General features: G+C 38.4%; 1 protein-coding gene and 1 pseudogene across 1 annotated transcript; one reads left to right on the top strand and one right to left on the bottom strand.

The window, feature by feature from the left end:
• Nucleotides 1–300: 300 nt before the first annotated feature.
• Nucleotides 301–1,443, bottom strand: LOC149021571 (putative F-box protein At1g19160). Its single transcript, XM_089147462.1, has one exon. It carries the CDS (start codon nucleotides 1,441–1,443, stop codon nucleotides 301–303), a length of 1,143 nt encoding a protein of 380 aa, XP_089003588.1.
• A 4,917-nt stretch (nucleotides 1,444–6,360) lies between these two features.
• Nucleotides 6,361–8,037, top strand: LOC149021570 (glycylpeptide N-tetradecanoyltransferase 1 pseudogene; annotated as a pseudogene).
• The last annotated feature ends 6,092 nt before the right edge of the window (nucleotides 8,038–14,129 follow it).

The raw sequence follows: 14,129 nt of genomic DNA, 5'->3' as shown, positions 1-14,129 counted from the left end.
CTCTCCGAGTCACCAATAATTCAACCCTAGTTCCATCACAAACCGAGGGGTGCTTGTGAAGAATTTTTTAGTTTGTGCGAAATTTGAATGACAAAAATGAGAATAACAAGTGTCAATCAAGCTAAAGCAAATTCACCATGGGACCTCTGAATTATAGAAAGATTATCCATGTAGAGAAAATTGTGTTCACAACGAAAGCAAATTGCAAACCATGATATGATGAACTCATCTGGTGAATTCTAGAAAGAAAAAGAAAAAGAAAAAAAAAAAAAAAAAATAGATCGAATTCTAGAAACCAAGTTAGCAGGTGATAAGGCTGTTGATATGTACAACCATTTCTGTGCTCTTTATTCTCATTCTACTCTCCTTGTTCTCTGCCTGGAACTTCCCAGAGTTGAGATCATAGAACAGAAGATCCTGTTCATACATGGAATAGAAGATTATCACAGGAATAGGCTTCTCCATGGCAAAAATTGGGTTAAAACAACACCGACTAGCACTAGGTTCTTGAATCAAAAACGCAAAATTGATTCTATGTTGCTTACTCCATGTTTGTTTCACAGGATCATTCAAAACCCACAAGTCCAATTCGTTGTGAGAAACCATATTGGTAAGATATAGAGAATCCTTCAGTTTTAGTAAAACAATATCTGATACTTGTCTTGGGGTTACTGGGATTTCCATCAACTTGAAATCCTCAGTTGCAAGATCCATCTGTAAGATGTTTACTTTGGTTTGGAATTCTTTATATGTCAGCCAATGTAAAGCTCCGTTGACAGAAGGTGGTTTAAATCCCGTGAACTCATTGTAGCCAGTAGGGATTTCCAAACCCCTCCATGATCCATTACAGTCACCTCGAACATCTATATCCTCCACTGTAAATACACCAACTCGTTTGGTTCCATATAACTCTGGACTAATATCATCATATCGATGTGAATACACAACATTAAAGAGGATGATAACCTTGTACTTCTGATTTGATTCATCATAAGCCAGCGATGTCCCCCAGTGATAACATATGTGGCCAAGGCCGAACCAAGGAAATTTCAGAAACAATTCGGTGATGAAGTTACAGACGTAAAATTGATGATCATTGTACGTGCTGGCAAAGAGAATGAGACCATTGCAGGAGTCTCGTAGCTTTAGGCAGCCCCTAAGAGATTTCGGTTTGTTCAAATCAAAATCAATTCGCCCCTTTTCTACCTCTGAAGAGTAACTAACGTAAGAAAACTTGTCTGGTTCCGATGATCGATATATAATTCCACTAGATATAGATTGTTGGAGTTGAACTTTTGCAAATTTAGGGTTGTTGATCCTTGTGAACCATTCTTTGCACACACACTTGAAACGTACCAGAGAGTTGACAGGCAACTTGAGAAGAATCTCGTTTACAAGGTCGTAAGGGAGATGATGACCAGTGCGTTGGATTCGGTTAGCCATGCCTAACTAGTATGTACAAGTCGATCTACTTTTACTGTCAGCTGCTATTTGTTGGATTTTTATTTTTAAAAACTTTACCTCCCTAGTGTTGTTTTAGGGCTCTTGTTTGATTCTTGTTTCTATAGAACTCTTTTGGATGTGAAGATTCTTTTTTTTAGAAGTATGGATCTTTACCACTCAACCAACCCTACATTGGTTTGGATGTGAAGATTTTGATCCAAGTATTTTGGTAATTAGGCATATATAAGGTAATTTAATTTACCATATTTGTTTAGTCCCACATTGGATGGAGTTAATGATAATATTAATTATATATATGTTGATTGCTCCTAAGTGGGGTGCATTCTGGTAGAGAGTTAAATATGGATTACATGCAAGTGTGGTTGCAATTGTGGTCTGTAGACCCTAGTCTAACTAGTCCATGTGACATTATAATACCTTAGGTTGCCTTTGTTTGCAAAGGTGGGGTGGGAAAAAAAAAACATAACATGTGGGTCCCATGTGTAGGGATCCACATCCTCGGTAATTCCTTTCCCTACAATTCCCTATAATTCCCTCATTGGATTGTGCCATGTGGCATTTAAGTAATCCAATGGTTATCCAACAAACTAGAGTTTAAATAAAATTCAAATTTATGGGTGGGTTCAAATAAAATTCAAATTTATTTTAAATTAGATAACCGTTGGATTACTTGAATGCCACATGGCACAATCTTATGAGGGAATTACAGGGAATTGTAGGGAAGGGAATTACAGAGGATGTGAATCCCATGTGTAGTGGGGTGAGGGTGAAGGAAAGAAAAAGAAAGGGTTTTGTGGAAAAGTGATAGGGGTGGGTCCCACTTTTTACTTTTCCCAACTTTCCAAGTTGGGCTGCCACATCAGCAGACAAGTTTCCTTGAATCAAGGAAACTTGTCTCCCACTTTCCCACCCCAAACAACCAAACAATGTACCATTTTGGGATTTAAAGGAAAAGTAAGAAATCTACACTTTTTTCAAGAATTTTCCCACCCCACCTTTATTCCAGCAAACAAACGCAGCCTTAAGGAAAATATCCTATGCTAATCTAAGGGGGATGGCAAAAAGCTTATATCTAACAGCAATTAAAAGAGGTTAAAAGCCCACCAAAAAAAAAAGGACATCGCCTCCCCACTCCAACCTAAAAGAGGTTGCGTATAAACCTTTAGTTTATATAGGGTTTACCTACTATTCTCGACCGTTGGATTTGTCCATGCTCTTTCTTGGTGGCCGTTCGATCATATATCATGCTACTTGATGGTTCAATCTCCAAACTACCTCGACCAGAGTCATTGACCCGACCGTCGTCGAACCGGGTTAAGTGTTATTTTATCCTTATTATGATCTCCCAGGCCAAGTGAATGGGATGAAACTACTGATGGCTTGGTTTGCTTTTTCTCGATAGCGATCACTGAATTCGGTAGGCGGAAAACCAAACATCCTCTAGTTCTCCAAACTTTGCATTTATTACTTTGCCTGCACAATGGTACGTTCATAGAGCCATATGTGCTTTTAACCTGTGCAAATGCCACGTGGTCCTTCGGAGCTGCTGCCATCATTACCCTCTCATGCTCGAATCGTCAGCATTCTTCAACTGATGGTCCTCAACTAATCTCGTTCATTGATTTCTGCCACTAGAACCATCGTTTATCCTTGTCCGTTGATTGAGGTTAATCTCGTCCATTCAAATCATCCTCCCAATGCCTACTTAAACACCTGTGCATTCTCTCTTTTTTTCCACTTTGCCATTTTGCAAACTTGCCTGCATTCGAAGTCTACAACGAACTTATGATTTCCAGTTTCTCAGCTTCCAGCTCAAAGTTTAAGATTTAAACAAGTAAATTCCTTGTCCTCTGCTTTGTTTCTTCTCTTATTCCTTCATTTATTTTCTATTTGAGTTCGTGACCTTTCCCATAGCTTACTTAGGTTTTCATCTCTTCTCTTTCTCCAAGCGTCCTAGTAGTGAACTAGGATGGTTGGGCAGCATCCTTGCTGAGGGGATTTGCCCATTAAACCATAAGGGGTGGCGATTGGTATCTGTTCAACTGAGAGCCACCTTCTGAACTTAACTTCCCGATCACCTAGAGCCACCAGAACTCCTACCCAGGTTAATCACCCTCTTCCCATTTGTCTTGCCGAGGACAACGTTGTTCGAACAATAAAGGCTATCCGAGCACATCAGAAGATCCATGGTCTTGCCATGGAGTATGAGGTGGTTCTTTAGTTGTAGGGTTTGACACCTGGTGAGCTCTCGATTATTGCTTCATTCTTGGACAAAATTTTCCAATAATACCCTCTTTTTTTTTCTTCTTCCCCTCTTTTCATACATGCATTGAGGACATTGCATTACTTAAGTGTGGAGGGAAATAACTTCTTTGTAAATTTTAATTTTGGCTTTTGGTTAGTGTACATATCCTTTCAATTGTTATGATGTGTGAAATGAAAGTGATTTTGGTACCCGTCATGAACACATAAAAATCCTATTGAGAGGAAAGTAACTTGTATTATGTTGAGATGAAAATTTTCTTAGAAAAATAAAAAGCCCTTAACTTAGGCGTTGGACCATCTATGGTTTTGTGTTCCTTTGGCTAGGAATTGAGATCAATGTTTTGTATGGCATGACAAAAGTTCAAAAAGAAATGAAAAAAAGAGAGTAGAAAATAAAAGTTGAATTCATTGGAATTGGATAGGGCACTCCGACTAAGGAATTGAGGTGACTTGATCGAAACTCTTAAATATGAGATTATTGAAAAGAACCCTCGCATCAATGTATAAGTGAGAAAATGAGCCTGATCTGGAGCATGATGGGTTAAAGATGTGATTATGGGTCAACTCCAAAATATTTTAGAATTAAAGAAGCAAATTTTGATCTATAGCTAAGATTAGAAATTATCAATCAAATCTACAAATGTATTATTGGAAAATTCTGTAAAGAGAGTCCTAATGGAACCAAGCTGGATTGTATTCCACTCCATAAAGGAAAGTCTTGTTCATCAAGTTATAGTGCACTCTAAAAGCTTCCTTAAGTAAAAAACATGGAGAGAAGGGGTCCTTTGAATGCTTCAATATTTTATTTCCTATTTGAGACTTGATCAAAGAAGGAAAAAAAGAGGAGAAAGAATCCTATTCAGAGAAGGAAGAGAGAAAAATCCCGTTTTTGAGTGTCTCTGTCTAGTTTCGATCAAGCCTTTCATTGAATGGTCATCCGATGTTCGATCGAGCTGATTTTGGAGGAGAGTTTCACGACTTCTTGATCCTCAAATCCAACAGTGGAATTTTGCTTTTGATCTCAGGGATAAAATATAAAGCCTGCATTTTACACACTTAGAGTGATACCTTGGGCTTTATGTTGTTTTTGCAGATTTTAGGACTTTTCAAGATTTAAGCAAACATTTGGAGTTTTGGATATGAAACTTGCAATTTTACAACATGTCAAGAGGTCCGTTCAAATTTTCAAGTGCGAAAATGGGCTTGATTTGGAGCATGGTGGGCTAGAGATGTGATTATGGGCCAACTCCAAAATATTTTAGAAATAAAAAAGCAAATTTTGATCTACTAAAAATAACCGCAAGCGCATGGTATCGTGTAGTTAACGGGTCGATCTCAAAGAGATATGTCACTTAGAATTTAACCTCTTAATGGTAGCGTGAGAGTGTAACGATTCAAAATTCTTAACTAATTAATTAAACTAAATGAGCGGTCCTAACACATACATCTAAAATGATCGAATTGTGACTAAAAAAATAAAGCAAACATAACGTAACCATTCATCATATAATAAATAAATAAAGAAAACCCATAAATAAAAGGCAGGAAAAATGTGAACAATAAATAAATAAATAAATAAATAAATAAGGAAGTGATCCGAGTGTCAGCTCTAGATCGAGGGAAGGAGAGTATAATTAGGAGGACTTTGACCGTGGACCATTTGTCATAGCTTATAGTCCACCGATCGGGGGAATGAATATTAAAGAGACAAAAATGCTTAAAGTAAATAACAAAGTAATAAAAGGAAAATGGAAACATTAACCAAAGAGAGGTACGACTGTAGGCATATTTGATTAAGGACCCAGGGAAAAAGGAGAATAATAAATAAGTACTAAAAAATAAATCCTAAGTTAAGAATATGGAGGGGTAGATAAAAGCAGGAATGGAGGGGGGAGAGAAGATTATTGGCGAATATTACTTACTTGCATCTTTGAATCTCGAATAATAGAAAAAAATTTGAACAAATGATTCAAATTTCAACCAACCCTAACTACCAAATCTAGATCATGCAATTGCTAGACCTAGAAAAAAAAAATTTAATCTTCAAACTTGAAACTTGAACTAGAAGTGTGAAATTGAAGTCGCATTACATAGAAAAATTGAACCTAAACATTCAATCTAGAAATTAGAACCCCACAAAACAATCAAAGAAAACTAGAGAAAACTAAAATCTCACAAAGCAATCAAAGAAAACTAGAGAAAACCTAAATAAACTTAAGAGAAAGAAAAAGTGTAGACGGTGGCCTAAAATAAACTAAAGAAAATATGCTCCTCCAAAGCTCCAAAAAATCTTCTCATTTATTGGAATATGTTTTTCTTTTATTGAGTGATTTCCTAGATTATATGGGATATGATTCTTGACATATTTTGAATCAAATCTTCTCACTCGAGTGTTTTGGTGTACTAATTAGACTTCCAGAGGCTTCACCGTAGCACGAGGAGGTTTCATTGGGCTTTGTGCTTTCTCATAATCAAGGTGGAGACAAAAATCATTGACAATACCCATTGATTACTCTCCTTATTTTCTTTTGCTAAAGACATGGTTGTGCAAGCCAACAAAATTCCAGCAGACTACAAGGACTTTACAAGTAGTAAAAGCAGCATTTAAACACCATAAGGTCCAAGCAGTACATGAATTCAATTGTCTTAAGGTCCTGGGTTTGTGTTCTTGAACCTTCCTTTGCTCTTGGTTTTCGAAAGCTCCATTGGTTCTTTCTGGATTCTAAACGTTTCTCTGTTTCTCGAATAGTGGTTTTATGGCTTCCTCTCTGTTCTGTCTTCGATATCACCTCCGGTAACACAGAATGTGCATCCACTTGTTCATATTCTAAGTAACTAATATACTGGTTGATTTTGTAGTGTGTGCAAAAGCCACTTGCTTGTTATTAATTTACTTCTTATTTGTTCAGTTCTCTAGTAGTCTTCTTCGCAAATTGTGCTTTCTATTTGATAAAATTCACTTTTACTCAACTAATGATTGTTGAGATGTCTTAGTAGCAACTCGGGAAAGCCAGACTCTGATGCGACTCCACCTCCTGAGAATCATAGCTCAATTGGTGCCGTAGCCGAGAGAGTTCTAAGCTCACATTCTGATTTGGGGAAGAAACATCAATTCTGGGAAACCCAACCAGTTTTTCAATTCAAGGTTTTAGAGTTTCAAGAACCTTACCTGAAGGTCCACTCGAACAACTAACACTCTTTAAGTTAAGCACGAACCTTATAATCTTCCAAGTGCATATGAATGGACCACTTGTGGCATGACAATGAGGAGACCTGAATGAAGATTTACAATCTCCTTGCAAACAAGACATGTTTATATAAGTTATTGGAAAGAATTTCGTCGACCTCTTCGGCATCTTGGTTATATTAAGAGAGTTGGCACGTACACTGGTGTTTGCGTTACGGATTCAAAGAAGCTGGCTGCTTTCATTACAGGTGTCCTTGTAAAGATCAGGATCTAAGATGATGATGTTAGCATGACTGTAATTGATTTCTTATGTTTTCATAAGAAGGTTAAATCAAAGAAGCTGAATTACCAAAAAAAAAAAAAAAAAAATCAAAGAAGCTTGCACCTATTAAGATGATGGAGATTACGAGGAGGGCTTACGTGGAAAATATTTGGCAAGCGACTTATACTTCTGGAGCTGTTCTTTCGACGCCAATTTCAACTTGTGATTTTTGGTGTTGGTCATAACCCTAAAAATCTCATTCATGGTGGTTTCTCTGAACTTTGTGAAAGGATGACAATGAGCAAGACGATAGAGTATTATAAGCTGCCTGAATCAACAGTTACTCCAGGGTTCAGGAAAATGGAGCAATGTGACGTACCCTGCTGTTATAGCTCGACTGCTTAGAAACTACCTGAATCAGTTTGCTCTAGCGCAGGATTTTTAATGGGGATGATATCTCTCACTGTCTTCTTCCTAAGGAAAATGTTGTGGATAACTATGTAGTAGAGGTCCAGACACTCAAGAAGTTACTCATTTCTGCAGCTTCTACTCGCTTCCAGCATCTACACTAGGTAACCAAAAGTACGTACAAAACACTGAATGGTGCTCATTTGTACTACAATGTATCTACACAGACTCCATTGGTTCAACTAATGAAATATGTACTTAGTGTGGCAGAAAGCAAGGATTATGATGCCTTCAATGCATCAGACATCAAGCACAATCAGGCTTTCTTCAATAAAGTTGAATTTTCGCCAAATGAAGGGATGTTCTACTACTATCTATACAACTATGGATACATACTGCATTCAAACCATCTGAGCTTGGGCCTATTGCTTCACTGGTTTGGCTCAAATGAATCCTGATTTCGTAGGTTTGGGTGTTTGATAGTTGAATCTTCATTGGTAGGGGGATACAGTAGTGGTGACCTTATGCCCCCACTGTGCAATGTTCGAACTTTTGAGTTCCACCTATGCAAGCATTAACCCTATAAATTACCAGCGCAAACACTGACCCTATCAGTATAACCTCACTAGAATCCTAATTGATTGCTTTGAGCTCCCTTTAATGTGTTCTTTCTCTGAAGACAACATGGAACCAGATTTTCTTAACATGTAATATAGTATTAAGGCATTTGTAATCTATAGATAGTTGAAATTAACATGGAACCCTAAAGTGCTTTAGAAAATTTGATCACAATTCTTGTTAGGGTAGGCTTGCGAGGTGGCCACTTGAGGGAAATGGGCTTTAGGGGGTACCACGAGGTCGAACATGCCATTCCAGCCAACCACAAGAAGCCCTGTGCCGAATCATAAAGAATCATTAACATACTTGATAACCCAAATCCGCTATAAAAAATTAATCAAGGAATCAAATGGTTGGGTGGAGTGGGGAAGCTCCCCCTCATTGACTTCATCTCCATCTCCCAAAATGGGAATAACCATAAAGCTTAAAGTGAAAAGCGTAACTGATCAACAAGGAAAGCATTTTCCTGCCTGCTTCAAAACCCACCATTTATCATCCTTGGTCCAAGATAATACAACAGATTGAAATGATTAAGAATGGGACAACCATTCCAATAAAACCCGGTTCGCCCAGCCGGTCCAATAATAAATCTAAATGGGTTAATCATATATTTTCCTTTTCAATTTGATTGTACAGCTCCTACTCCTAAAATCTTAGCTTAGCATGAGATTTAAGGTGGTGGGTTGCCTATAGGATGGTCCCTATGAGGTATGAATCATGCCTGTGTAAGAGAAATGGATTCAAAATGAACCCTTTTCTCTTCCACACTATGCCATAATATATTGCTATTGGCTTAAGTATCCAAAAATCATTGCTTTATATGGGAAGCATGCATCTTCAGAGTATTTTTTTAGTCATTAGAGCAATTATATTTACCAACCTTTAACTAAATGTAACTACATTGGTCCCCCTAACAATACACTTTATCTTGTGAGATGGGATTGAACATGCTGATGCTTTTTGGTGAAATATAAAATTACTAGTGAATTCTTATAAATCTTCGACGTGTGGTTTATATTGCCAAGTGTTTCCAATATCTTTAGAAAGTATATAAAAACTATAATAAGGATATAGTGAGGTGTACATAAATTGGTGCAGATAGACCTCAAATCTCAGAAAAGTAAAAACAAATACCGTAAAATAAAAATCATCTATGATTCAATGGTTACACCTATGATTAGACTCTTTGAGACCATAAATCTCCCTATTATTGTTGAAGGTGTAAAATACTAGATGGAATTAAAAGCCCAAATCATTTCTTCCTTCCAAAAGCAAAATTTTTTGCTCTCTTTGCATCCTCAACGTCACAGTCCATAATGGAAGCTACTAGCACTTCTAGTAGTTCATGGAACTTGGTTTGTGTGAATTGACATACCCCAATAATTTGGGGCCACTGTTTGTTACTTTGACTAAGAGAACTTTTCTAGAAAAGTACTACGCTAGCTCCAAGAGCTGATCAGCTAACCAACTTGAGGATGAAAATTTGATCTTCCTTGTGTTTTAGAAGCAACACATGGCACAATGTGAGTCAAGTTCCTGATGACACATTCTAGATGAGACCCACTAGCTCTTTCTCTTTCTCTACCTCAATTCAATTCAATAGAATACTTCTGAACATGTTTTTTAGAGAGATCAAGAGATATAATATGAAAAGAAGCAGGAAAAGGAGGTGAAGTAAACGCAGGAGAAGGGAGGCATGTTTGAAATTTAGAATTACAAGGTGCATCGGTTAAAGGAAATGATCAGTAAGTGAGGTTCGTTGATTCTCTGCATCTTGGGAATGAGAGCAAATGATAATATTCTTTCTATAATGGTTCTTTTACCATTAAATTATTAGGAGAGAAACCAAAACCGATGAGTGAATAACCCACATTTATTTTATACGTAAATGAGATCACCACCACTACCACCACCACCTTCTTCCTTCTCCTCCTCTATATAAACCTGAACAGGAGCTTCACTTGTTTCTCAGAAATCACAGCAAGCTATCTAAGGCTCATTCATGTGCTTTAGAGCTGGTGGAAGGGAGAGGATGAGAGGATGGCGCAAGTTCTCTGTTGGTGAAAAGGTGATGAATTTCTTTTGCTCAACCTGGTTTATTGGAGGTGACAGAAGAGAGTGAGCACACATGGTTTTCTCTGGCATGGAAGTTCATGCTGGAAGCTCTGCGTGCTCACTCTCTTCCTGTCACAAACCATCATCAACTGGGTTATACTTTATTCCTTTTCTTATTTAGGTTTTCTTTACATATTATTTTAGATAGAAAATATTTGGTTTTGGGTTCTTATTAACCGGTTCCTGAAATCAGTTTGTTATTATGTACGTTGGTTTCAGTTTCAGTTTCAGATTGGTTTAACATATTTTGGTAAGTAAAATTACATAAAAATATGATTTTAGTGAATTTCGGGTTAGTAAGTTGATTTGGTTTTTCATCCATCTGGTTTCAGTTTCTTTCAGCAAATCAGTTTTTTGAATTCTTCAGTTGAGGGTAAATTAGGAATATGTTGCAAATGAAAACCATTAAGTTGTTAGATTGCAATATAGATGTGATAGCTCTTTATAACTATCTTATGTTCACTGTTGGATCCGATTATAAATGGGTTCTTCAGGCAGGTGCTCATAGTCATGTTTTGCTTATCAGCTTTCTCTTCTAGTTTCTGCCTTGAATAGGTTTAATATCACTGTTCCATTGATGAATTGCAGGCCTCAAATCAACTTATTGGTCTCATGTTCCTAGATGATCTAGAACTTTTTTTCCCCGGGTCCCAATGTGATTTTCTATTTCAAATCATTTCATGTTTTTCGCCAAATATCCGATTTAGTCATTATATTACTCGATTAATTGACAGTTTGAGATTTATAATAGGAACACTATGGAATCGGCATATATATACCAATTGGGGATTTTCCAACCGGGGCCCGGAAGTGATATATGGATATAATAGCTCATTAATTTAATTTTATTATTATTACTATTCTTAATTCTTTTTAGAACAAATAGAGCTTTATATATTGGGAACTGGGATATTACATAATATAAAGAGGAGCTTGGGATTTTATTGAGAATGATCTAGTTCATGCTATTTGGAGCTTCTTCCTCAATCCTTCTCAACTTGCCTCCGTCAACCAAACTTTTCTCTACCTTATCCCCAAGAAGCCTGGAGGCTCCTCCCTTTCCAATTTCCGCCCCATCTCCCTCTGTAATTTCCTCTATAAATTCATCCCCAAAATCCTTACCAATCGGCTCAAGTTTGTCTTGCCCTCTCTTGTGAGTCCTAACCAGTCAACTTTTATCTCCGGCCATAGTATCTCAGATAATAATCTCCTTTGTGCAGAAATTGTCAAACGTTTTGATAGCTCTTCCCACTCCCCAACCGCTTTCCTTAAGGTTGACCTCCACAAAGCATTTGACTCCATCCGCTAGGACTTTATTAGTGAGGTTCTCTTAGCCATGGGTTTCCATCCTCCTTTTGTCCACTAGATTGAGATCTACATCTCTACTGCTCACTTCTCCATCATCACTAATGGCTCCCCTACAGGCTACTTCCCCTCCCATGTTGGAATCCTTCAAGGGTGCCCGCTCTCCCCCTACCTCTTCACCGTAGCCCTAGAAACCTTATCCCGCTTCCTCCAATCCAAGATTGACTAGTTCCTCATTTCCCCCATTCCCAAATATAAAGCCTAAAGCGCACACATCTTGCTTTTGTTGATGATCTCATGATCTTCTCTAAAGCAGATCACTCCTCTATCTCCTCTATTCTCTCCACTCTCTCCTTCTTCAAGTCCCTGTTTGGTCTCAAAGTCAATGTTGAGAAATCCATTATTTTCATCTCGGGCACCTCTGATTCAGTTTGTTCCTCCCTCTTACAGCTCTCTCTGCTTCAAGCTTGGGAACTTCCCTGTGACCTATTTGGGACTCCCCCTTATCCCTGGTAGGCTCATCCGCCATCATTGCTCCTCTATGCTTGATCACATTAGGAAGAAACTCCAACTTTGGAAAGGCAAGTTTCTCTCTTTTGCCGGTAAAGTTGTTCTCATTCGTTTTGTCCTCTAATCCTCCTATCTCTACTAGTGTGACATCTTCCCTCTCCCCAAACTACCATCCATACCATGGAATCCCTCTTTTCTGCTTTTCTTTGGAAGGGCTAAGAATCCACTCATTTTCTCCATTCTGTCAGTTGGGCTGCCACTTGCCGGCCTAAATCTGAAGGAGGGCTTGGTATCCGTCAGATCTATGATGTTAATTTGGCTTGTCTCCCCAAACTCATATGGAAAATTGCCTCTAAACATGATTCCCTATGGGTTTCTTGGGTACACTCATATCTCCCCAAAGCGGATTCCATCTGGACTTCCCCGCTCCTCTCTACCTCTTCTTGGATATGAAAAAAACTTCTAACTCTTCGACCTCTCACCCTTTCTGCAATCTCTACTCAAATCTCCTCTGGCTCCTCCACCTCCTTTTGGCTTGACCCCTGGCATCCGATGGACATATTGTTCTCTATTATGGGTCCCCAGGCTGCTTATGATTCCCACATCCCAAAAACAATCCCCCTCTCCTCTTTCATCTCTAATGGATCTTGGCCCCTTCTCCCCACCCCCTGTCTGACACAAGTTTGGAGTTCCCTCCCCCCCCCCCCCTCCACCTTTGACATCACTGTGTGGATCCCATCCCCCACCAAAACCTTCACTACCGCCTTTGCTTGGAATCTTCTTAGATCCCATTGCCCCCTGTCCCTTAGACCCCCCTAGTTTGGTTCAAATGCCATATCCCGTGCCATTCTCTAACCCTTTGGAGATCCCTTAATTTGGCCCTCCCCACTCGAGCTTTCCTCATCAGTCGCAACATCCCAGGCAACCCCAATTGTATCTTTTGTTGGAACGGTATTGAGGACATTGACCACCTTTTCTTCACCTGTCCCTTCTCTCGCCCCATCTGGTTTTGTTAGAGATTGGAAATGGATCCTTGGAAAGTTCTTGTTCCACAATTTGTGATGGTAAGCTCGTCTTTGCTGCTACTATTCACCACATGGTGGGAGTGCAACATGAGAAGATGGACTTCCAATTCTAGTTCCCAAAGCTTGATTTGGAATGCCATATATTTTGATGTTGTTTCTAGACTTATTACTATGCCCCATCCCCTTGTTGCTGATTCTCCAAGGAATAGGTTGATTGTTAGTTCTTAGAGTCTTAGTTCTTCTCTCCTCGCCCGCTTGATTGTTTGCTCCCCCCAACTCTTCCCTTTCTTTTCTCTTTGTAATTTCCCTTTTGGTGTGGTTTATTTAATATATTTATTTATTCATCCAAAAAAAAAAAAAAAAGAGACTTTGCCCTTGGCCTCGAGGAGATTCGAATTTTGACATCCTACGTGCAAGTATTGGTATGTTACCAACTGAGCCATCCTCAAAGTGAAGTTAACCATAATTAACTCATAAACTATCATCAAGAGAATAGAATTTCCATGCATTAATTTTTCAAGCATTATTTAACTTATATTTCCTACTTTATGACCATTGGTAGATTAATCACCAATTCACAACAAGTGTTTTTTTTTTTCACCTGGGGTGATAATTCATGCACATTTTTTTGGGTAAGTAGAAGATGCATTATTTACCGCCCAAAAGGGATAGTAGGGGGAACCAACTAGGCTAGCTACCAGTGCCTAGATAACAACAATGAGCCCGACATCTCTATAAATGACCTTCTAAATTCGCTCATGAGATTTGGATTTGATATTACTGTCCAAACAAATTTTGCTCCATCATCCAAATGTGATTAATATGTACAAGCTTGAAAGAGTAGTCTTCCACAAAATCAACGATAGAAACCACCAATAGATGAAGTGAGCTATCAACAATCTATCTCGAAGGGAAGATGGTATCTTCATCTGGGCCAAATGGAGGCAAAGGCACAAATCCAACTGAATTT

The sequence above is a fragment of the Hakea prostrata genome, chromosome 3 (assembly GCF_041222555.1).
Source record: "Hakea prostrata isolate BN-2017 chromosome 3, UWA_Hpros_2, whole genome shotgun sequence".
Taxonomy (NCBI): domain Eukaryota; kingdom Viridiplantae; phylum Streptophyta; class Magnoliopsida; order Proteales; family Proteaceae; genus Hakea; species Hakea prostrata.
Note: the sequence above shows the minus strand (reverse complement) of the source record. Positions and strands in the feature narration are given on the sequence as shown.

Excerpts from the sequence above, each read along its gene's own strand:
- LOC149021571 (XM_089147462.1), bottom strand. The coding sequence starts at position 1,443 with ATGGCTAACCGAATCCAACGCACTGGTCATCATCTCCCTTACGACCTT.